General features: G+C 41.1%; 1 protein-coding gene across 4 annotated transcripts; it reads right to left on the bottom strand.

Moving 5' to 3' along the window:
- Positions 1-25,868, bottom strand: osbpl1a (oxysterol binding protein-like 1A). 4 transcript variants are annotated; one of them, XM_045687547.2, is made up of 30 exons: positions 25,713-25,868; positions 25,208-25,350; positions 18,986-19,115; positions 18,664-18,749; positions 18,487-18,561; positions 18,222-18,333; positions 17,986-18,071; positions 17,678-17,822; positions 17,467-17,534; positions 17,308-17,352; positions 17,097-17,170; positions 16,833-16,896; positions 16,627-16,728; positions 14,633-14,755; positions 14,215-14,296; positions 13,803-13,909; positions 7,687-7,849; positions 7,020-7,191; positions 5,725-5,800; positions 5,073-5,207; positions 4,803-4,900; positions 4,506-4,688; positions 4,283-4,390; positions 4,076-4,165; positions 3,810-3,933; positions 3,333-3,446; positions 3,043-3,166; positions 1,951-2,041; positions 1,728-1,748; positions 1-1,413 (listed from the first exon to the last, which is right to left on the bottom strand). In XM_045687547.2, exons 3-30 carry the CDS (start codon positions 19,107-19,109, stop codon positions 1,311-1,313), a joined length of 2,895 nt encoding a protein of 964 aa, XP_045543503.1. In that variant the 5' UTR covers positions 19,110-19,115; positions 25,208-25,350; positions 25,713-25,868; the 3' UTR covers positions 1-1,310. The 4 variants fall into 4 exon arrangements, with proteins under 4 accessions (XP_045543503.1, XP_014072012.1, XP_045543504.1 ...); XM_014216537.3 differs by lacking the exon at positions 25,713-25,868 and having other exon boundaries at positions 25,208-25,655; XM_045687548.2 differs by lacking the exons at positions 25,208-25,350; positions 25,713-25,868 and adding an exon at positions 19,572-20,368.
- Positions 25,869-25,917: the final 49 nt, after the last annotated feature.

The following is a 25,917-nucleotide window of genomic DNA, read 5'->3' as shown; positions in this document are numbered from 1 at the left end:
TTTACATTTAGAAGTTAGTTATTTTATTATACTCATTATTTACAAAGTTAAAGGGTCATGTTAATAATTGGATTGTACTACCTCTGCATACATTTTCCCACAACCTCAAAGTACCAGATAACTTGGTAACAGGGTTTCCCCCCATATAATCATGATACAAGGTCTCATAACCATATTACACTAGCCCTATTGTTAAATGACATAACAGTCCAATAACTTAGATTATTCTCTATTATGACCCATGCCCTATAGGATCTCTTCACAGTTGAAAAGAGGAATGTAAAAGGACAGCTGTTAGAGAATAGACACGGATAATCCTCTGTTTAGATAGTTGCATAGCTTACTGCTCTGAAAAATTTAAAGGAAGAAGAGAATTGTGCATAAAACATGTAACTACCATAACCTGTAGAAAAGTGTGCCCTTGAGTTAATTTTCTCCCGCAATGATTGTCATGAGCAGATCTTGAAGTAGTGTTGATCATAATTATCTAAGCAGTGTTGTAACGTTCAATAGTAAGCATTGTACCAGTATTTTTTTCTTCCTACAATCAATGGAGCAACAGACCAAAATATTAACAATCCACTGTGTTATGCATCAGTCAATCCGTGCCCTCACAAATTAATGTGAGCATTGATGGACTAAAAAGTCATGGGAATGAGGATCAGCAACAATTGAGCTGTGGGAGTTTACTAAAATATAAGTAAAGAAAGTGTTATAAACTAAATAAAAAAATCCCACCCTCTGAGAATATGTACATTATGTGAGTGCAGTTATTTTTTGTAACAGAAACATTTTATGAAGTTGTTAACACAAAACAGCTGTACATTAAGAGCAACATATTTAGTGTGTGGATACTGTATGTTCCTAAAGGGCCAAGGTTGTAGGATTGTGCAAATAGAATACTGTATGATAGATCACAGCATACACAATCAAAACACTGCATCATGAAGTTAAAACAAAACAGCGACTCAAATCATGATCCCGTCAACCAAGCTACAATGGAGTGAATACACATGCTAAAAAGTAATAATTATCTAAAATGGCTGCATGAAATGTGACTGAATGCTACATTTAAGCATGTTTAACAGCTTAATATTTTGTATTACAAAATCATCAATCATTGTTATTTTCATACACAGTATTTTAATTGTAATAAATTAAGGCTTTATTGTATTAATCTCCTATTTGCATATTGGCTGTAATTAACTGGTCTAAAAAAAATATTAGTGGAATGGAATCACATAATAGATAAGGAAGTTGACGTGGATAAGAATAAATCTCACTATTCAAGGAATGTCCATTAGTGTCCATTAATAAATATCAGGTAATAGGGAATAGTTGCGGTCCCAGTACCCAGTGGAGAACAACCAGTCCTGGTAGCCGTTGTGGGGATTCTGACCCTGATGAAACCACCTGGAGATACAGAAGGGATACAGAAGGGATACAGTGAGCATGGGTGGGTGTGTCAGGATTTCATCATGTCATTTTATGAATGAGAGTTAGTATCTACATTACATTTAGCTTTGCATAAGTAAAAAAAACAGTATGTCTAAAAAGATAATCAGGCATTGGTTATGTGTAATAAATAGTCAGTGGGTGTGTATGCAATTATTTCCAATTTGAGATCAGAACTGATGCATGCACAGTATGTATTATCACCAGTAGATGGAGCTACCACAACAGTTTGACAGTGTAAGGCACACCATAGAAGAGCAAGCAACTCAAACCTGGGGCCAAGGGCAGGGTTTCTTCACATCAAAGCAAAGGTGCAATACAGAGAACATGACAATGGAAGAGAAAAGTAGGACTTTGCATTAGTATAAAGCAGTAAACTAGATACCAAAGGAGAAATGGATTAAATGAAGGGATACCCTATAACAAAAATATATTGGTGTACATTGAGAATATAACAAATTCAATTGTCAAAACATGCATTTCTCTCAGTCTTACTTTGTTTTCCACTCATCATCAGATTTGGAACGGGTTTTGCGTGCAGCTCTCTGTTTCTCTTCTAGCCTCTTCTTCTCCTCACTTGCAAGATCTACAAGGAGAACACAAGGGGTTTTCATTGATCTACTTTAGATTAACTGTGCACTCAGTGCTAAATCTACAGCACCAAGTGTCACAGGAAGGCCAAGAAGATCATCAAGGACCTCAGCCACCCGAGCCACAGCCTGATCACCCCGCTACCATCTAGAAGGCAGAGACAGTACAGGTGCATTAAAGCTGGGACAGCTTCCATCTCCAGACCATCAGACTGTTAAACAGTCATCACTAGCTGGCCTCCGCCCGGTATCCTGCCCTGAACCTTAGAGACTGCTGCCCTATGTACATAGAATACATGTACATAGAGTCATTGAACACTGGTCACCTTCATAATGTTTACATACTGTATTCTAGGCATGGCTCATCGTATATAACTACTGCTGTACAACCTTTTATTTTCATACGATCTATACACAGTATATGTATTGTTGTGTCTACTTTTTTGCGCTGTTGTCGATGCCTAACAATGTTTGTACCATGTCTGTGCTGCTACCATGTGCTGATGCCATGTTGTGTTGCTCCTGTGTTGTTGTTGTTGTTGTTGTGTTGCTGCCATGCTATGGTCTTAGGTCTCTCTTTATGTAGTGTCTCTTGTCATGATGTTTGTTTTGTCCTATATTTGTAATCCCAGCCCCCATCACCGCAGGAGGCATTTTGACTGGTTTGTTAAGCTGTCATTATAAATAAGAATTTGTTCTTCATTGACTTGCCTAGTTAAATAAAAGGTTCAATCAAATAATACAAAATAAAAATGACACTATTTTTATCCATATATATCCAGACTCTGCTATTGATCGTTCTGATGTCTTAATTTCTTGTATATTTTTTTTAAATGTAATTGTACTGCTAGATATAGAGCTGCACTGTTGGAGCTACAGACATAAGCATTTTACTATGCCTGCGATAACATCTGCAAATCTGTGTACACGACCAATAAACTTTGATATGAAACCAAGTGTTTGCAGATGATACACAAGCACATATCCTGATTCTTACCAATATCGCCGTTCTCCATGGCTCGTATGTCTGGCCTCAGCCTGCAGTCTGTCTTTGGGATGAGCCCCTCCATATCCTTATTCAGCTCATTCAGTTGCATGGCAAACGACGTGAAGCTGTACATCTACAAATACACACACAAAAAAATAACTGTTTCCAGGACTGAATATTTCAATACAAAGCCGTGAAGAAAATTATGCTTTATGATCTTGAGGTTTCTAAGCCTCTGCATCTTTGTATGCTTGAATATACCATCCATCTAAACAGAAGTGTTTTCTTATGTGTCTAACCTCTATAGAGTTTTCTGGTCTTGGGGCTATCCTCCACAGGAGCTGGCTGCCTGGGATCACCTCTACGGTGTCAGCCTCTGGTAGGGGGATCTCCTCCACCTCCTCACCAGAGCCCTGGACAACAGCACAAATGTATTTATCTTTATTTAATCAGGGAGTCACCATTGGGACCAGGGTCTCTTTGACAAGGGAGCCCTGCATATACAAATTTCATAAAATACATCCAAAATCTGATGCAGGAACACACGAGAGGAGCACTCCACTGAAGCTCTTCTACCTACAACTGTAAGAGTTGTCATAACACAGTACATATTTTTTTAATTTTACACTTTCAACATGTTTAACTTCACACCCCAGCACATTACATTCTTGGGAGTAACAAAAACCCTCAGGAATGGAGAACTCAAAAGTATTTGTTCACCATGTAATGGGGATTACAAGAGTTTATGGGGTATACACAGCCGTTTACATACACACCTGTTTACAGCTTTTCTTTTCCTCTGCCCTCTTCCCACTTCTCTTATGTGCCTCCAATGCAGCAGAATCCACTATGTACATACACTCTGTCCACTTTCCATAGAGAGAACAGACCTTCTTTTTGCTTTGCCAAAAAACACAAATACTGTCGGTTCAAATACTGCAGACATCACTGACAATATGGCAACATGCTGGAGAAATATGAAAAACGTGAGGTACTTTGAAAGGCTGGCTAAATCAAAGCCGCCACAACATTAAAATCATACCTTTTGTCCAGAATGTAGCCCTCAACTTTGTGCAATTCCTTGCCAAAAAGGCCACAGGGTTTGAAATTCAGACAGCATCTTTCTCCAGTTCTGTGAAAAAAAGCAACAATACCATCAAATATTTTCCCCTTTCATTTTTGTCATACTTCCTCATTCACACATTGCACTTCCTATCTTAGTCTAAACATGTGAGAGTGTTTCCCTTACTTGTGGTTGAGCACCTCCAAGTTGCCATACTGCTCAATCCACAGCTGCCCCACAATGATGTTGTGGACGCAACATGTAGGGTTTGTCCATGTGTAGGCCTCATTATACCTGGAAGTACAAATAACTCTAAAACAACATGTCTTTGAACAATACATTTTGGCTTCACACAGACAACATGAGAAAACATCACAACGATTGTTAGTGCATGAATGAGCATGCTTACCTGGGCAGCTCCAGTGTGATGATGCCTTTGGGTTCAGCCTCCACGCTCTTGCCCCAGAACTTGAGTTTGGGGTAGATGGAGCCGTGGAACACAAAGTCTTTCTTCAGGCCTTCGGCGTGGAACGCACTGACTGGTGGGTGGTGACTCACCTGCTCTGAGATCAACCTGAACCCTAGGTCCTCTCTGCCAGAGAAAAGGGTGTGGATTGGGAGGGTATGCTGTAAAATGGCTGGCTCAAACTTCTCATCCTCCAAATAAATCACCAGTCCTAGAGATGTACTACTCCCTCACTCTTACCTGACCAGTTCGTAGGTCTCCCCCAGTAGCGGGTTGAAGGGTTTTCCAGTTCTCTCCCACTGGGAAGCCACAGCAGAAACAGCAAACGCTGCCACACACTGTTAATGCAAAACAGATTACTTGATGTAGAGACTTTTCATTACTCTTTTTTTTTCTACATGCAGTATGTGTGTTATACAATATCTTTCTATGCTTGTCGCTCTCAATTTATGTGTACCAAAAAGTTGCCAAAAATAAATCAATACTCCAGATCATTTCTCTTGTGTGTACCTTCATTCTCTCTACGGAGTCAGAGGCGGCGTTGGCCTGGTGGATGAGGTATGTGTGCTCCATGTACTCTGTCAGACGCTGCAGGAAGCTCAGGGGCTCATTAAAAATCACTGGCATGGTAATCTTAGACAGCTCCTGAGAGAGAGAGAGAACAAGAGAAAGAAAGAAAGAGAGAAAACGAGAGCACAAGTAGTTGTACTACGTGATTCCCATCTTCAAACCATTAAATAATAAAGTCTCTTGGAATGAGGAATAAGCAGTTATGCAATGCATCATGGAAAGGTTGCATAATTCAAACATCCCATAGGCTCATCTTAGCATGACAAGCTATAGCAAAACAATGAAATGTAAATACTAGTGTATACTGTTTTAAAATGCACACATAAATCCTACTCAGAGCGTCAATTAGTCTGAATAGTATATTAGTACGCACGTACGCACGCACATACATATTAACCCTCCCCGGCTACTGAACCACATTCCACATCAGGATTATGACATGCTAGAGCCTGTACATGCTCTAAGCGGTAGCCCAAGAAAAGACACATAGATGTACGTTACTTACTGAACAAAACATCAGCATAGGATTGACTGAGCTTAATACAGGGACTATTATGGCCACAATAAAGCAGAATGCTGGTTGGTAGCTCACCATGCCAATGCATTTCCTCAGGATACTCCAGATGCTAAAGTCATTTCTGGAGAACATGGGTGCTGGTAAACTTGTTCTGGAGTGAGGGACATCATACACACACACATAAAAGGTAAAATGTACAAATGACACTGTGCGCTCTGTTGACTTTGACTCTACCCTTATGGTACAGTGATCTGCGTTTCATTGGATTAGACGTGTAACAGATACTATATCACTAATGCAGGAGTCATATCTTATTCAGGACAATATAGTCTGCTGAATGCAACAAAAGCCTTCAGTTTTGTTACAGGCACGTGTAGAGCGGACTATTGGACTAAGGCCCAGGTCTACAATCAACACCCCTATACAAGGTGTCCAGTAGCCAGCCGTGGAAATAGCTGCTCCTTGAGGCCTTCACCGCGCCTCTATTTATGGTTAGAGTAATTTGACCAACACATGTACATTCATATGAACAACTACATTCAACATGAATTCTTGCTCACACAAAGACAGCGGAAGAAGATAAAAACATGTGGATACTCTAGTTCACACACCCCATTTAGTGAATATGCTATTTAATTCACTTCCTAACTGCCAGACTGGTTGAGTTTGGCTATTTCTACCACCACAGGTTGTTGTTTTTTCATGTTTTTTTTCTCCCTTTGAGACACAATGAGACCGAGTGGAAAAAGCAATCAAATTAATGGCCATCCCAAAAACCTGCCCTCCACTCCTATACCCTGATCAGCCTCCAGACTGAATGGATCAGTGAACGTAGGATCCTACCGAGTTCCGATTACTGCATTACATTGTGACCTCGGTGTTTAACCGGTCCTACACGTTGCACGGCCTTCTCAATGAGAGCCTTTCTCCTGCCTGGACGGCTCGCTAAATTATTCACTCTGACTGACTTGGCAGGAACAGGGAAAACCCAAAACAATACTCCATAGGTATGATCCTGGCAGTCTAGGAACACAAGTAAACAAGCAGTAAGGTAAAGAACAAGACTTAGCTTCAGGAGCTGGAAGAAATTCCACCTCTGTATTGAGTTAGTCCTAAAAACCATAAATTCTTTTTTTTACAGAAAGGGTTTCTCTCAAATGGAAAGTTAGGGACAAAATGTTCATGACTTTAAAATGTAAGGTATTGTGGAAAGACGCAAAGTGACTTTTCTTTCCAGGTTTAATCCAAATCGTCTAGTAAAAACAGCTGTGTAATGTAAACAGGACGGTTGTCTGCGTGTGCGTGGATATAGGGTCGATGGGATAGAAGCTGGGTGGGTAGGAGGGGTGTGTCAGGGGGGCTCAGCTCACCTGTGCTTCACGATCCCATTGGGTTGGGACTCATCGTCATTCTGATGGTGATCCTCTCGAGACATGTTGGTGGGGCTGCTGCGCTCGCTGCTGAACAGGACAGAGCCTTCCTCATCGAACGAATGGCTGGCCACCGTCTCAAAGCCGCTCAGAGAGTGCTCCGATTCCGAGTCTGAGAGGGAAAGGTATAAGCAGGCATGTTGTAAAGACAGGGACTAGAAATATGAGGGACAGTGCTATGAATGACTGCATGTCGCTATTGGCAACTGACACTTTTCCCTGAGCCTCCTTAAAGCCCTGAGGGGAGAAACCTGATCTCTGGATAGAGTTGCATTTAAAGTGCCCTGAACCAACAGATGAAGGCATCACTCAATCGATCATTACAAAAATCATCCTAAATATCATCACAGGCCATCTTGTAAAGGACGGTTATAAGCATTTTCAAAGCTGAATAGTATATTGTAGGAATGTAGGCATTGCGCAACTGCAACTAAATTGGTGCACACGCTACATTCAAACAAACAAGTCATCTTAGCACAACATGTAAACACAAAGATCATAAAATACATGAACAGCTAAAGGCATCAAGACAATAATCACTGTCAATCAGGTGAGATAAGTTCTCTCACTTGAATTCCAATCGGAAATAAAAACAAGCCATACTCACCAGACACAGCGTCGTGGAAGTCATCCTCACTAAGCGCGCCCTGTGGAATGGAGCCCGTGACAACAGACTGCTCAAGTTCGTGGTGCTCTGTAGCCAGAGTCTGTAACGCTTCAGACAGGATCTTATTCTTCTCCACCTCCTGCTCCAATTTCAGACTGCGCACCTGAACCACACACACAATAATTAATAATCATACAGTATATGTTTGATGGCACTTCATGGCCTACAAATATCAACACCGAAAAGCAAGTTACAGTATACAGTGAATAGAGTATAGATATCAGCAGAGATCTCTGTACGGATGAGAGGACCTATATTGTGTAGGTCTATAGACTACAAGATCGGCATACTAACTGATCACTCTTATTACTGTTCTCAGATCAGCAGACAGACATCACAGGGCCAGAGTGAAGCAGCGCTGAGAGGAACAAGACATGTTTGGCTGTAGTGGAGGACAGGTGCCTGAAACCTGCCATCTCAAATGGCTGTCCAGAGAACATGATCCTCATGGAACAGAGGAGATCAGATGACCACTATAGGCAAGGAAATGGCTAATTAGACATACCAGTTACTTGATCTTCTGTGAAAATACAATACATAAAAATTTACTTTTCTAGAACTGTTGAATCCTGGCCCCCGACCACTTCCTGTTGCGTGGCACAAGTTTGTTTAGTTTTTATTATGGTGAGAGCCATCAACATGTTGTAGCTAGCTCCCCTTCCCCTCTTCTGTGTCCCAAATGTGTAATTTGCACTTTGACCTGTGAAAGTTTCAGCTAGCTAGCTTTCGCTACTAAAAGGTAGCGAACACTGAGGTATAAGGGTCGAGTGCGGTGTTGTTGGGGTTTGTTGAAACAGGACAACATGCGTGGATCACTGCTATGAAGGTCTGGGTACATTTCACTTCAGGTAACGTGAACGTGTTATTTGATTAGCTAATATACTAGCTATCTGTTTTCCACTAAGTGTCTGAAGGCCTAGCTAAAGCTGTCTATTCTGTTAAAAGCCGTCTATGCCCCCCAGAAATAACTTTGTGCAACAGGAAAATAAATGTGATTGTGGGTTGCTGTAACATCTCTATCTAGTTAGCCTGTAGCTAACTAGCTAGCTCTTGACTAGTTAACATTTGAATAGCTAATTCTGTGAGACACAATAATCGCTACATCCATGTATTGTTGCTAAGCTACCATAGCTGCGCTCTGTGCAAACAACTGTGATATAGCTTTTTACACCCAAAGCTGATTGGGTGGCTTGTCAAGTTAGCGCAAGGTCCATTACCGGGTTAACTAACTATCATAGAGGACTTGGCTACATTATTTTACAGTATTAGGCTTAACGTTAGACACGGTAGCTAGCTAGATATATTGAAATGCTAGCCCATAATCATAAGCCTAATACTACAGTTCAGTTCCAATCCCATGTTTGTGTTGCCCGGGCTGGGGCTTAAACCAGCAACTTTCCAGCTGCTGGTCCACCTCACCAACCTCTGTTTCTCAATCCTGGTCCTGGGGACCCAAAGGGGTGCACCTTCTTATTTTTGGCTTAACACTACACAGCCAATTCAAATGATTAACATATCTAGTGTTGATGATTTGAAACAGATGTGTAGTGGTAAGGCAAAAACAAAAATGTGCACCCCTTTGGGCCCCTAGGACCAGGAAACACTGCTCTAGGGAAAGACTACTACAGGAGCAATGAATAAGTGTGGTGCCATGACTACAATGGTTCAAGCCCAGGATGACAAAAAAATAAAAAATATAAAAATAAAAATAAAAATGGGTATGGAATTGTACCATCTCCTGCCATTGTATCCTTGAGAAAGGCACTTAACCCCCCCCACAATTGCTCACCACCTAGGGGTGCTGCACTGCATGGTGTTGGGAAAAGCAGAAGACACATTTCCGTTCTAACCAATGGACAATAAAGTATCTATTCTGTTCTTGTCACAAGATGACTCAAGATCTCTACACCCACACTGCTGTTGTCTCTACTGCAGCACTGCACATGGATTCCTTGTATTGTACTACACTGCCATTACGCTATGTTTGGATACTATTTAATTGTGCTATGTAAATTATTCTGAATCTTCAGAACAAATCAACTTTTAGTTGATTACTATGAGTATTAATGTGAATTACTTGTTTATTGTGAAAGATTATATTAGTCTCAAATTGTCACAATATAACATGTTTACTTTCTCAACAAATGAGAGAGACAAAATGAGAGCTAAAAATATACCTTTGAAGATGGGTTAAATGGAATACTAACTACAATCTCACCACTATCCAGGCCAAGTAGCCCACGTCCTCTGAAGTGTCTGTCTGGCTAGCTCCGCCTCCTCCATACACTGACTAGGCTACATGTAATGCTGCATTTCCATTTTTCTAAGTAGACTTTGTTTACTTTTCTGCTTGTAATATGCATTTGGCATGTTGCGTTCTCTGGGGAGCTAGCTAGCCGGATGTAGAGTGGAGACGGGCGTGTTAAATTAGTTTGTTATTGTTTACATTCCAAAAAAAGGTCTATACCTCATGACCATACACCTTCTCCTTTCCAAAAACTGCACTTCTTAGATCCATTGAAACACTGTGGCTTGGCTGGTACTTCTCTGCATAAAGCCAGATATATGAGCCCAAAAAGTGAATTAACTTTCAAGAGACAGCAAGGATAGAGTTTCTGGTGAGGGCAACTCAAAGTCGTGAAGGTGAACTACAGTTAAGCTCAACTGTAACCAAGGCTGGGAATTGATGGGAGCGGAAGCAGACTTGTATTGTAATTGGACCGCCCTTCTTACAGATAACGTAAGGTAAGCATATAGACAAACAGCAAAATGTCTCTGAGGACTTGGTAGGATTCTGTATAGGCCTTCACTAAGATCCACTGAAACATCTCATTCAATGTCAATAACTAACAGCCTGAATGTAATGGATTAATTAACAGTAACAGCACAGGCAGTAAGTAACTACTTTAGGACCAATCTACTCAGAGATTATGCAATAGAGATTATGCAATAATCAGAGTCACATCCTGTGCAACTTCAGTATAATTATAAATAGCATATTGAATATCATATGATAACCAGGGAGCTTATGATATTATTATACCTTGCTTTGGTGAGGGTTCACCAATAAATGGAGAGAAAATCCAAACTGAAGTAATTAAACTACAGATTCAGCAACAAAATCATGCAAAATGTCTGTCCAACAGCTAGTCATCGTTAGTCCCTGTAACACTGCAATAACATCACTGATTCCCAATCACATGTAAAGTTGTTATATATATAGCAGTATCATCCTTGTTATCATACTTAAACAACATTTACAACCAAACAGTCACACTTCAAACCAGGAACCAACTGCAATAACACAATCACAGCAGAGCTCACTGAACCCAAGTCGCAAATAAATAAATGTAGCCTCTTCCATATGCTTTACTGGTAAAGAGTTTCTCCCATAGGATAGGCCTTCAGTGGGATACTGGCATTGGTCTGTGTGCTCACAGAACAGAGCAAAGTTGAGGAGCCAGCAGCAACGACAGCAGTAGCAGAATCACCCAACAGGAGATGCTGTGTTATAATCACCAGATGATGGTACTGTAGTAGCACTTAGCAGCAGTAGTAACAGTTGCCGTCCCAGTAGTTTGAGCTGGAGAGTGACTCTGAGCAATGGCGGATGTAGTTCTGTAGAGAATCCCTTTCAGACAGTCACGATCCACCAGAGTGAGTTCAATCCTTCACAAAGCACTCTATTACATTGACATTTTTGTCATTTAGCAGACGCTCTTATCCTCTATGAAGTAGGCCTAGTCACACACACATGCTCCCTCTCCACTCAAATTAATAGTGATCTCTGTACTGCATCTCTTTCCATCACCATCTGGCAGTGATGACACATGAACACATGTAGAAATGAGTGACACTCCTCTTCATTCTACCACATCATTAGACTTAAGTTCTTCCATCTCTCTGTAATCTCTACATATCTGGGCTATTGGGCAAAAATAAACATTACATCTAGGCATTTCCAAACATCAGAGTCAAACATCAGATATAATGTACAGTATGATGTAAATGCAAGCGGACACATATCAAATTGGGCCTCATTAAGTGTTCGCCCTCAAGTCCATATACAGTACACCATGGTATGGGAGAGCAACACCTACCAAGGTCATGACTGCTGGTCATTTCATTACTGTAGAGTGGCTCCACAGCCTCCTCCACCCAAGAGCCAGTTAGCTAGCACTGCTAGGCTGTAGAGCCCATCTCAAGGGGAAGCTAGCTAGCACTGCTAGGCTGTAGAGCCCATCTCAAGGGGAAGCTAGCTAGCACTGCTAGGCTGTAGAGCCCATCTCAAGGGGAAGCTAGCTAGCACTGCTAGGCTATAGAGCCCATCTCAAGGGGAAGCTAGCTAGCACTGCTAGGCTGTAGAGCCCATCTCAAGGGGAAGCTAGCTAGCACTGCTAGGCTGTAGAGCCCCTCTCAAGGGGAAGCTAGCTAGCACTGCTAGGCTGTAGAGCCCCTCTCAAGGGGAAGCTAGCTAGCACTGCTAGGCTGTAGAGCCATCTCAAGGGGAAGCTAGCTAGCACTGCTAGGCTGTAGAGCCCATCTCAAGGGGAAGCTAGCTAGCACTGCTAGGCTGTAGAACCCATCTCAAGGGGAAGCTAGCTAGCTAGCACTGCTAGGCTGTAGAACCACATCTGGAAGCCACTTATGGAATGAGGCTGGAGCAATGGCTTCTTATGCTTCACTGCTCATCAATACTGTTTGAACTGTTAGTTTTTACTCTGTTTATTTAGAACCTAACTGACAACTAGAAAAAGCTCAAACCAAGTTTATTCACCCAATGGGTCAAACAGCTGAAAAATACATGTTCCCACCAGCACAAGTATATATATCCCCCCTTTAGGCGGAGTCTCCTCCTTTTCAATAAACATTACATCTTTGTTGCTTGGCAGGAAATGAAGTGACATGGGGTAATAAACTGTTCCTTCTCCCTTCATGTGACCTGACCTCGGCCCCATTCCTCACTAATCCACAGCTATCCACCCTTATCAGTGACCGTAACCATGTGATTGCCTTTCCCCTTAGTAGCCCATGGCTTATATCCACCCTTAAATGAACCCACCATATACATTCCTCCTACATATAACCCTTAACTTCTAGTGTAGCAAGTATTTCAAATTACAACCCAACAGAACACATTCACCACATGACCCTGTGATAGAAGCAGGAGAGATTGCTCTCTGACAGCTCAAATATTACAAGTTCAACTCAAAATGTAGGAGCCCAAAGTAAAAATGATTATTATAGTTCCAATGCATTGCACAGTCACTTATAATTATGTGATCGTTGAGACCTATAATACAACACATCCTGAGCTGAAATAGACATTAGCGTCACAGTAACAATCTGGGAAGCCATGGGACACTCTGTAAAGTGGTAACAACGGTTGGCCCCTGACAGCTGTGACATCCTACACAGTATGGTTGATAATCTAGATGAATAATCCATCATAGCAATCCATTTGCCTGCCAGATCACACATTTATTAGGCCTACACCCAGATGCTCATTTCACCTTTGCCACACAATCATAGGTTAGGATGAGAATAGTAAAATAATGCAGATAAGCTCTTACTAAAAAGCCAATTAAATTGCACATAAACATTTAATGTACATAACCAGCCAAGACTTAGGTGTAATACAGAAAAAACAACATCTATTCTCTACTTTATCTCTCCTGCATGTTTAGCGAGTCAAAACATCAGATATAATGTACAGTATGATGTAAATGCATGTGGATACATATCAAATTGTGCCTCATTAATAGCCCTAATGTTCTCCATCCCTATTCTGGAGCTCAACTCAGTTATATACTGGAACTCAGCTTGATTCTCTCTGCGCAAATCAAATGTTTGTAACCACAGATTCTACTCTCATAGCACTGGGAAATGGGACACTTCGCGTTTTTGTAAGGCTGCGTGTTTGCGAAATACTTCTGAATCTTTCTCCTCAGAGTGTATCCTCTGTAATCAAGTGACTTTGAGCGCTTATCGGTAGTAAAGACGAAGTCTATTGGCAGAGCAACGAAGTTAGTTGACACAGAAGTGAAGTGACGTACCCCATCCTGTCTGGAGAAGAGGCTGAGGCAGTGGTTGAGATTAGAGTAGGTCTCACTGGACAGCTCACACACCTCCCTCATCTTCTGCAGCATCAAGGGTGGCAGCTCTGAGGGGACAAACAAGACCACAGGACATTTTAGTGGTGTTCTGAGAGAACAGTCAAATGGTGTTTGTAACGGTAACATAATTTGTACCACTAAAGCCTTGTCGGCTGAATTCAGACTAAATTTTAAAGGGCTATCATTGCATCCTAGTCTTACCCTAAAGATGGGTCAATTGGTTTAGGCACGAGCTTCTATTGGAAGTGAAATACAATGAAAAGTGCAATTACATTTGACATTTATGCTATGAATGAGGGTATTGTACTACATGTCTGTGGCAATGGAGTTCCTATGAAAGAAAAGGCTTTACTCTCTGCAAGTCCATCTTCTTTCACCAAGGAGAGGAATGCGCCAACCTCCTTCTCCAGCTTCTGGTGACAAGCTTCAGCTGACTGCCAGGGAGGAGGCGAAAGAAAGAAAGAGGAGAAACCAATGACAACCATACTTAAAGGCATACTGCAACATTTGTATGTCTCTGCATGCAGTATGAAGGAAGTTAGTGAAAGTTTCGCCAGCCAATGCTAACTAGCGTTAGCGCAATGACTGGAAGTCACTAGCGTTAACTGTGAATATTAAGGATCTTAAGATTCCCCATTACATGTAAAAAAAAATCTAAAATTGCAGGAGAATTTACATTTTGACCATGAGAGGAGGATGGAGGTGTGAGGATAGACGGCAAGAGAGAAATAGCAACCATCAGATAAACAGGTTGTAGACTGGTATGTTACCTGTAATGATTCTGTCAGCTCTCCCACACTCAAGACTTCTTCCTCATCCTCCTCGCTGCCCTGATCCTGAGAGCAGTAGTGTGTACTGTAGGCAGAGTGTTCCTCCATAGCATCCATCCACCTCTGTAGGACAGAACAAACATGCACTCATCTGAGCTGCACGATGGACTTAAGCACACTGTACTGTGCTGCTGCATGTTCTGCTCTTAGGCTAATAATTGGGCTCTCACATGACTTATGACAGGGGGAAAATTAGGTTATGAGAATAGCGTAATTTGTTGTCGGCGCGTATGTCAGACTGTTTGTAGGTTTATTGAAATGTAGGCTGTTTTTTTCTAACAAAAAAAACGTTTTATATAAAAAAATGTAAAAAAGGATGTTCCTTAGTTTATGAAAGCTATAGAAAAAAACTGAAGCAATGAAAAGCAGTATTGATGATATGCGGTGCATTCGGAAAGTATTCAGACCCCCACATTGTTACGTTACAGCCTTATTCTAAAATGTATTAAATTACTACACATAATACGCCATAATGACAAAGCGAAAACAGGTTAAGATATTGTTTTGCACCTTTATAAAAAAATTATTTAAAAAACTCATTTACATAAGTATTCAGACCCTTTGCTATGAGACTTGAAATTGAAATCAGGTGCATCCTGTTTCCATTGATCATCCTTGAGATGTTTCTACAAATTGATTGGACATGATTTGGAAAGGCACACACCTGTCTATATAAAAGGTCACACAGGTGACAGTGCATGTCAGAGCAAAAACCAAGCCATGAGGTCGAAGGAATTGTGCGTAGAGCCCCCAAGACAGGATTGTGTCGAGCCACAGATCTGGGGAAGGGTACAAAAACATTCTGCAGCATTGAAGCTCCCCAAGAACACAGTGGCCTCCATCATTCTTAAATGGAATAAGTTTGGAACCACCAAGACTCTTCCTAGAACTGGCTGCCCCACCAAACTGAGTAATCGGAGGAGAAGTGCCTTGGTCAGGGAGGTGAACAAGAACCCAATGGTCACTCTGACAGAGCTCCAGAGAGATGGGAGAACCTCTGTGGAGATGGGAGAACCTTCCAGAAGGACAACCATCTCTGCAGCACTCCACTAATCAGGCCTTTATGGTAGAGTGGCCAGACGGAAGCAACTCCTCAGCAAAATACACATGACAGCCCGCTTGGAGTTTGCCAAAAGGCACCTAAAGGATTCAGACCATGAGAAACAAGATTCTCTGGTCTGATGAAACCAAGATTGAACTGTTTGGCCTGAATGCCAAGCGTCACATCTGGAGTAAGCCTGGCACCATCCCTACGGTGAAGCATGGTGGTGGCAGCATCATGCTGTGGGGATGCTTTTCAGCGGCAGGGACTGGACGACTTATCAGGATTGTGGGAAAGATGAACGGAGCAAAGTACAGAGAGATACTTGCTCCAGAGCACTCAGGACCTCAGTCTGGGGGCAAAGGTTCACCTTCCAACAGGACAACGACCGTAAGCACACAGCCAAGACAACGCAGGAGTGGCTTTGGGACAAGTCTCTGAGTGTCCTTGAATGGCCCAGACAGAGCCCGGACTTTCTGGAGACCTGAAAATAGCTGTGCACCGACGCTCCCCATCCAACCTGACAGATCTTGAGATGATCTGCAGAGAAGAATGGGAGAAACCCCAAATACTGGTGTGCCAAGCTTGTAGTGTCATACCCAAGAAGACTCAAGGCTGTAATTGTTGCCAAAGGTGCTTCAACAAAGTACTGAGTAAAGGGTCTTAATACTTATGTAAATGTAACATTTCAGTTCTTTTTTTGCTATTCATTTGAAAAAAATTCTAAAAACCTGTTTTTGCTTTGTCTTTATGGGGTAGTGTGTAACTTGTTTTTCCCCTCATCAATCTCAGAATAAGGCTGTAACGTAACAAAATGTGGAAAAAGTCAAGGGGTCTGAATACGTCGATTGCACTGTACAGTAATATTTCAGTAAAACAAACTACATCTCACTTTTCTTGTTGCCTCAGGATCATTCTTTGGGGACACTTTGAAATGATGCACACTGTCATCGAAGCACTTAAGGGTGAAAAAGCAGTTGTCTCTGGCTTTGATCTGAAAAATAAATGGTAAAACACAAAGTCATATTCTACCCTAATATTCCAGTAAATACTGTCACCATGTTAAATCTGATGAGAGAACAGACAATCAAGGCCTACCAAACAATGGGCTTGGGTCAGGGGCTTACAGCCTTGTCTTCGGACATTGGCAGCTGCATCCAACCTTGGAGGAAGGAGAGAGCGAGAGAGAGCGAGAGCGAGAGAATAGGTGTAAGAATCTAGTGCGTGTCAAGGGTGTCCTTCAGCAGTTGAATCTAACTTAAGATTCACGTCTGCTGTTGAAATTATTGTACCAATCATAGAACATCAGGAAGAGGTTCAAATGACCAAGCTTGTGTCTAAGGAAGGAGAGAGAGCACCTACTGTTTAGAGTACCAGGACAGAACCCCATCTTGGAGGACCACCCAGTAGGAACGCCAGCCTAAAAACCGGGAACTCTGACAGAAGGGTCAGGACAAGTTTATGTTTATAAGTCATCAATCATGTACATGAAAATGTTATCAAGTGATAATAAGCTTTTCAATGTTGACAACATGACAGTGAAAATAGTGGAATCATCTGCAAACAACTGTACCTTCCAAAGGGCTCCTTCAAACATCTGGACATGGTGAGTCATACCCTTTGAGAGACAGTTTAGAGACAACATTTGTAATGGTTGCTTTCTCCAACAACAATGTGCGGTCAAGTCAGACTTCAATCATTTTCTTACATAACAAATCACTTTAGCACTCACTTTATGAATATTGCCTTCCAGAATCTGCTTTATCTCTGTGTTGTTTGCAAGGTCAAACACAGTCTGATCTGTGCACAAGTCAAAGAAAAGGAATCATTATACAGAAAACTATACCAGAACACTGGCACTGATGTTAAAATAACCAACATGAAACTTTTAAGTAACCCATCTCATATGTACCCTTTCATTTACTGACTGAGCCCATCTTTACCATTTTTGTTCTTGATGTTGGGGCTAGCACCCTTCTTTAGCAGTTTCAGGGCACAAAGCTTCTGACCACGGTAGGCAGCGCAGTGCAGTGGGGTGTTACCCAAGAGATCACAGCAGTTAATGTCTGGAGGCTTTTTCCTGTTAAGCTAAAACAAGAGTGACAAAGAGAGCCTGTTGGGTAAAAAGACAAAACCCTGAAGGATATGTTTCTTATCATACACTGAAAGAAAAGTTAGTATTTGGAAATTGGTAAAGTAACAGATATTGTGTGGACCCAAACTTTGTATTGAACACAAGTCAAGCGCTCACCAGCTGTGACAGGGTAGAAAGGTCTCCCTCTCTCGCTGCCTCTAAAAGCTCTTCTTCTAGTTTCCGCTCCTCTGTCCTCTCTGCCGCTGAATGGATTGAGAAAGAATTCATGCTATAATTGACTCAAAGATTTGTAACAAACACTGATTCAGGTGCTTCTTTTTGGCCAACATAAAATAAGTTGATAAACTATTCTGAATATGTTGTGGACATATTACACCATGTTAATATGTTACCTCCCAGCATGTTTTTGATGTCCCCATTCTGAGTGACATCTTTAGGAATCTGTGCTGTTCCATTGATGACAGTGGCACATGCATCATAGCTTAGCAGCAGCATGACAACCTCCTGAACAATGCATAATTGAGTTACTGGTTGAGTGAAGGAATAAAACGCATGCATGGAATTCAACAGTCAATATCAAAAAGTCAAACATGCATATAAAATGAAAAATAAACTCAAATAAAGACAGACGTCAAAATGTTTTGTACAATTTGGTACCTTTCTTCCGGTGAAGGCAGCTTTGTGCAGTGGTGTGTCTCCTACATTATTGGGCAAATTAACATCTGCTCCTGCCTGCAGGGAATATCCAACACACGCACACATTAATTCTTCAAAATATATATGTTTGAAACAATCATCCATCTCTTAATTAAAAATAGATGCTTCTTACTGTACCTTGAGTAATTCCTCCACCACTGCTCTGTGTCCAAAGTAACAGGCCAGGTGGAGAGGCGTCCATCCCAGGTTAGACTTACTCTTACCTGAGGACAGATTAGACACTCAAATTTCTGCCTAGCATTCCTGTGTAGACAGATAACAGTAAGTGCAACCGTCCTGCAGGGTTATGCCCCTTGGCCTAAAGTTAGCTAAACCATTTTTCTAGACCAACAATGGAAATAGATTAGACACACTCAAATTCCTCAATACTGCAGTATACTAACGAAGAGCTTCACTCATTGAAATAACTGACCAGTAGCAAGCAACTACTTCATGTTACCTTTGCAGTTGATGTTGATGATGGCCTCTTCTTTAATCTTGGACATGAGAAGCTTCTGGATGCCTGCAAGATCCCCATTTCTGGCATGACGCAGAAACTGGTCTTCTGGATCGAGATCCTCCATAGATAACTGAATAAGAAGATCACAGCACTGAAATACTAAGATTTAGGCTACTACTCCTAATACACATTGCACATTCAACCAAACAACTGAAAATCAGATCTACTCTAGGACTAATTGAGATCATACAGTAAATGAAAAATGTAAGGTGGTCAGTTTCACTTCTGTCAAATGTAGCTTCTCTACAACAGTGCGAGGAAAATTCATTATCTAGGCTTTTCCAGCAACCAGACAGCAGAACCATACATACAGCACACACATTGTTACTCTCAAGATGCAAATAACGTGTGCTTTAATCATGGATTAAAAAAAAAAATGTATCTAGTTCTTCACTTGGATTGCAGAAGTAAAGCAAGATTAAAGTTGCCACATTTGTAAACATGTAGACTACCTAATGCATTGTAAGGCCTACTTGGTCTAAAAGGTAAGGAACATTTCTAAATGAAAGATGTCAGTGGAAATCACCTAAGTGGACAAGGAAACAACACAAATAGAAAAGGTTTCCGTCACCACACCAGCCCTGCAAGAGAAATCGTAACCATACAGTTTCCTTATCGTACACCACAAATAACATGTCTGGGATACACCAGGGTGGGATGTGGCTATAAAAATCTTGCTTCATATACTCTGCTGAAATGTTGCAAAGACAATGTCATACAATTATTTATTTATTAAATGAAATTGGAAATTTGCAGTAGGAACATGCAAACATGTTTGCCTATGATTCCTATGTGTACATACAGTGGGGTCAAAAATTGACACCCTTGATAAACATGACAAAAAAAAGGCTGTATAAAATAAATCATTCATATACTGAGCTATATTGTATGTTCAAAATATTTGGGAAATTATAATATTTTATACTAATACAATTGCTCAGATAATTAGATTTTGTCTAAAAATGTATATTTTTTCCCTCTAAGGTAGGAGCCAAAATTATTCACAGCCCTGTTTTCAATACCTTTCAATTAGAGGTCGACCGACTATGATTTTTTTCGTTTTTTCTTATAGATACATACATACATACATACAATGCTCAAAAAAATAAAGGGAACACAAACAACACATCCTAGATCTGAATGAAAGAAATAACCTTATTAAATACTTTTTTCTTTACATAGTTGAATGTGCTGACAACAAAAATCACACAAAAATAATCAATGGAAAACCAATTTATCAACCCATGGAGGTCTGGATTTGGAGTCACACTCAAAATTAAAGTGGAAAACCACACTACAGGCTGATCCAACTTTGATGTAATATCCTTAAAACAAGTCAAAATGAGGCTCAGTAGTGTGTGTGGCCTCCACGTGCCTGTATGACCTCCCTACAACGCCTGGGCATGCTCCTGATGAGGTGGCGGATGGTCTCCTGAGGGATCGCCTCCCAGACCTGGACTAAAGCATCCGCCAACTCCTGGACAGTCTGTGGTGCAACGTGGCGTTGGTGGATGGAGCGAGACATGATGTCCCAGATGTGCTCAATTGGATTCAGGTCTGGGGAACGGGCGGGCCAGTCCATAGCATCAATGCCTTCCTCTTGCAGGAACTGCTGACACACTCCAGCCACATGAGGTTTAGCATTGTCTTGCATTAGGAGGAACCCAGGGCCAACCGCACCAGCATATGGTCTCACAAGGGGTCTGAGGATCTCATCTCGGTACCTAATGGCAGTCAGGCTACCTCTGGCGAGCACTTGGAGGGCTGTGCGGCCCCCCAAAGAAATGCCAACCCACACCATGACTGACCCACCACCAAACCGGTCATGCTGGAGGATGTTGCAGGCAGCAGAACGTTCTCCACGGCGTCTCCAGACTCTGTCACATCTGTCACGTGCTCAGTGTGAACCTGCTTTCATCTGTGAAGAGCACAGGGCGCCAGTGGCGAATTTGCCAATCTTGGTGTTCTCTGGCAAATGCCAAACGTCCTGCACGGTGTTGGGCTGTAAGCACAACCCCCACCTGTGGATGTCGGGCCCTCATACCACCCTCATGGAGTCTGTTTCTGACCGTTTGAGCAGACACATGCACATTTGTGGCCTGCTGGAGGTCATTTTGCAGGGCTCTGGCAGTGCTTTTCCTGCTCCTCCTTGCACAAAGGCGGAGGTAGCGGTCCTGCTGCTGGGTTGTTGCCCTCCTACGGCCTCCTCCACGTCTCCTGATGTACTGGCCTGTCTCCTGGTAGCGCCTCCATGCTCTGGACACTACGCTGACAGACACAGCAAACCTTCTTGCCACAGCTTGCAATGATGTGCCATCCTGGATGAGCTGCACTACCTGAGCCACTTGTGTGGGTTGTAGACTCCATCTCATGCTACCACTAGAGTGAAAGCACCGCCAGCATTCAAAAGTGACCAAAACATCAGCCAGGAAGCATAGGAACTAAGAAGTGGTCTGTGGTCACCACTTGCAGAACCACTCCTTTATTGGGGGTGTCTTGCTAATTGCCTATAATTTCCACCTGTTGTCTATTCCATTTGCACAACAGCATGTGACATTTATTGTCAATCAGTGTTGCTTCCTAAGTGGACAGTTTGATTTCACAGAAGTGTGATTGACTTGGAGTTACATTGTGTTGTTTAAGTGTTCCCTTTATTTTTTGAGCAGTATGACAATTACAACAATACTGAATGAACACTTATTTTAACTTAATATAATACATCAATAAAATAAATGTAGTCTCATAAATAATGAAACATGTTAAATTTGGTTTAAATAATGCAAAAACAAAGTGTTGGAGAAGAAAGTAAAAGTGCAATATGTGCCATGTAAAAAAGCTAACGTTTAAGTTCCTTGCTCAGAACATATGAAAGCTGGTGGTTCCTTTTAAAAATGAGTCTTCAATATTCCCAGGTAAGAAGTTTAAGGTTGTAGTTATTATAGGACTATTTCTCTCTATACCATTTGTATTTCATATACCTTTGACTATTGGATGTTCTAATAGGTACTTTAGTATTGCCAGCCTAATCTCGGGAGTTGATAGACTTGAAGTCATAAACAGCGCAATGTTAAGCATTGCAAAGAGCTGCTGGCAAACGCAGTAAATGCTGTATGAATGAATGCTTACGAGCGTGCTGCTGCCTACCACCGCTCTGTCAGACTGCTCTATCAGATCATAGACTTAATTATAATAACACACAGAAATACGAGCCTTAGGTCATTAATATGGTCAAATCTGGAAAATATCATTTCTAAAAACAAAACGTTTATTCTTTCAGTGAAATACGGAACCGCTCCGTATTTTATCTAACGGGTGGCATCCATAACTCTAAATATTGCTGTTACATTGTACAACCTTCAATGTTATGTCATAATTACGTAAAATTCTGGCAAATTAGTTTGCAACGAGCCAGGCGGCCAAAACTGTTGCATATACCCTGACTCTGCGTGCAATGAACGCAAGAGAAGTGACACAATTTCCCTAGTTTAATATTGCCTGCTAACATGAATTTCTTTTAACTAAATATGCAGGTTTAAAAAAAATATATACTTCTGTGTATTGATTTTAAGAAAGGCATTGATGTTTATGGTAAGGTACATTCGTGCAACGATTGTGCTTTTTTCGCAAATGCGCTTTTGTTAAATCATCCCCCGTTTGGCGAAGTTGGCTGTCTTTGTTAGGAAGAAATGGTCTTCACAGTTCGCAACGAGCCAGGAGGCCCAAACTGCTGCATATACCCTGACTCTGTTGCACAGATCGCAAGAGAAGTGACACAATTTCCCTAGTTAAAAGAAATTCATGTTAGCAGGCAATATTAACTAAATATGCAGGTTTAAAAATATATACTTGTGTATTGATTTTAAGAAAGGTGTTGATGTTTATGGTTAGGTCGACATTGGTGCAACGACAGTGCTTTTTTTGCGAATGCGCTTGTTAAAAATCACCCGTTTGGCGAAGTAGACTGTGATTCAATGATAAATTAACAGGCACCGCTTCGATTATATGCAACGCAGGACAAGCTAGATAAACTAGTAATATCAACCATGTGTAGTTAATCACTAGTTATGTTAAGATTGATATTTTTTTATAAGATACATTTAATGCTAGCTAGCACCTTACCTTGGCTCCTTGCTGCACTCGCATAACAGGTAGTCAGCCTGCCACGCAGTCTCCTCGTGGAGTGCAATGTAATTGGCCATGATCGGTGTCCAAAAATGCCGATTGTTATGAAAACTTGAAAATCGGCCCTAATTAATTGGTCACCCTCTACTTTCAATACCTCAACTTAAAAGGATAGCGGCACTGAGCCTTTTTCTAAAATGTTTTATGAGTTGGGGAACACATTGGGAGGGATCTTATGCCATTCCGCCATAGAGAATCTTTCCAGATCCTTGAGATCCCTTGTCTGCACTTATAGACTGCCCTCTTCAATTCAAAGCAAAGGTTTTCAATGGTGTTCAAGTCAGGAATATGAGATGGCCATTAACAATTTCTTTGTGGATTTTGATGAGTGCTTGGGGTTATTGTCTTGCTGGAAGATCCACTTGCGGCCAAGTTTCAGCCTCCCGGCAGAGGCAACCAGGTTTTTGGCTAAAATGTCCTGGTACTGGGTAACGTTCATGATGCCGTTGACCTTAACAAGGGCCCCAGGACCAGTGTAAGCAAGATAGCCCCATAACATCAAAGATACACCACCATATTTTACAGTAGGTATGGGGTTCTTTTCTGCTCACGCATTCTCATTTCGACACCAAATCCACCACTGGTGTTTGTGACCAAAGAGCTCTATTTTCATGTCATCCAACAAATGTAAATACATGCCGTTTGCTGAATGGCCTTGGCACTTGGATTGGAACCGGTGCTTTGGTCAGAAGACATGAAAATAGAGCTCTTTGGCCACGTACACCAGTGGTGGGATTGGCTTCGAAATGAGAATGCATAAGCAGAAAAGATAAAGTCTACCTACTGTAAAATATGGTGATGGATCTTTGATGTTATGGTGCCATTTTTAAATGGTTAATTGGCCACAAAATCTACATTTTGCAAGATCCATCCAGTCTCCGGACTTGAAACGCATTGAAAACCTGTGGTTTGAACTGAAGATGGCAGTCCATAAGCACAGACAAGAATATCAAGGATCTGGAAGGATTCTGTATTGAGGAATGGTCTAAGATCCCTCCCAATATATTCTCCTACTCAAAAAACATTTTAGAAAAAGGCTCATTGCCATTATCCTCACAAGGTGAGGAATTGAAAACAGGGGTGTCAATCATTTTGACTAATACCTTTTTGAGAATTTTTAAAAACTTGTCTAAAAAAAATCTGTCTATGAGCAAGTGTATTAATTACAATAAAATTATTTTGTTTTTTTGCATACAATATAGTTCAGTAATTTAATAATATATTTTATACAGTAATTTTTACTCACCTTCATCAAGGGTGTACATTTCAGAACCCACTATACAGCAATTCAGCAATCATGCTTCTAGGCTTACAGTTACAATTTTTCTAAACCAACAATATATATAAAAACGTATATTATTATTTCTGTCATCCCCTGGTTTTGAGCCATGTCACCACTGGTAAATGTAACATTCTAGAAATGAAAAAAAAACATTGGCCTATCTTGTGACATCCTTGATTGAACCACAAGATTATGAGAAGCCATTACTTAGCAAAACGAATTATCACAGGCGTTTGATAGACAAAACGCCTAGATGGGTCAATTTGATTGGAGTAGCCAATGGGATGTGTTTGAAATGTTATCTGAAATGTTTAGGCTACAACATCATGATGTTTGCAAGAGGACACAAGACATTGTGGGAAATAAACTCCCCACATGAACACCAATGTTTTTCATCACGTCACACAATGGGCAACCTGAAAAGACAAATACATATATTTGTGAACAACATTACTGCTGATAAGATTAAATTCCCTAATTGACAGAAATCGTGAATACGCTTGAAAGGTCAAGGGGTCGTGTTCAGTACGGAGACAACGTTTATGAACGAAGTGGCACGTTTTGCCTACTAAATAAGACCCAGATGGTTTCAGAACATTAGTGGTTACCTTAGGACTATTAACACCAACACTGGCCACAAACATGAAGACATGTAATGAAAGATACACAGTTCAAAGAAAAACAAAATATGAACTAACCGTAAAAATCGTTCTGCGGGTGTCCTTCAGCCGGGGGATTGTTTTCGCAGTCTTTACTGCTCAACTTCTTCAGGAGTAGGCTAGGTTTCCATTAACATGTGATTTTCTAATCCCTCGGTTGGAACTCTTCCTGTTTTTGTGCACTGTCGGGTGAAAGTGTTTCGCAATACGCATAAACTAACTACATCACAAGTCAGATCAGCAGGCCACATAGTTGGGAACTGTATCAAGCATCCTGCATGTCAGCCATTAATTACAACGACAATTGATAAGCGTCAACTGCGAGCGTGTCACACATCTATGTTTACAGTGATCAGCTGATCGAAGGGATTCACGATGTGCACGCGCACTTGTCCCAGGCAAGTGTTGCATTATCAAAAATGCTCCTCTGATTACATTAATTTGATATTATTACTACTGTACCTTATGTAAATCATAGACCTATAGCTACAAAAATTGTATAGCCTAGTACAATGCATGTGTTATTCTTCTGGGATATACTTACCATATAATTAATTAATTTACTTTCCAACGCTTCAATATTTTTCAATACAAGCTATTAATTAATTATAGACGTGAGTGATTAAGGCATTTCACTTGAATCATTTGAATCCTTTCATTTCATATGGTAAACTAAACTATGCCCCGGAAGCGCAAGGTTATAGTGTTTCTTGGTCACGCGCAGAGACTGTATGCAAAGATGATATATT

Source organism: Salmo salar, chromosome 10 (assembly GCF_965601325.2).
Source record: "Salmo salar chromosome 10, fSalSal1, whole genome shotgun sequence".
In the NCBI taxonomy this organism is placed as follows: domain Eukaryota; kingdom Metazoa; phylum Chordata; class Actinopteri; order Salmoniformes; family Salmonidae; genus Salmo; species Salmo salar.
This window is presented reverse-complemented; position numbering and strand designations above follow the sequence as displayed.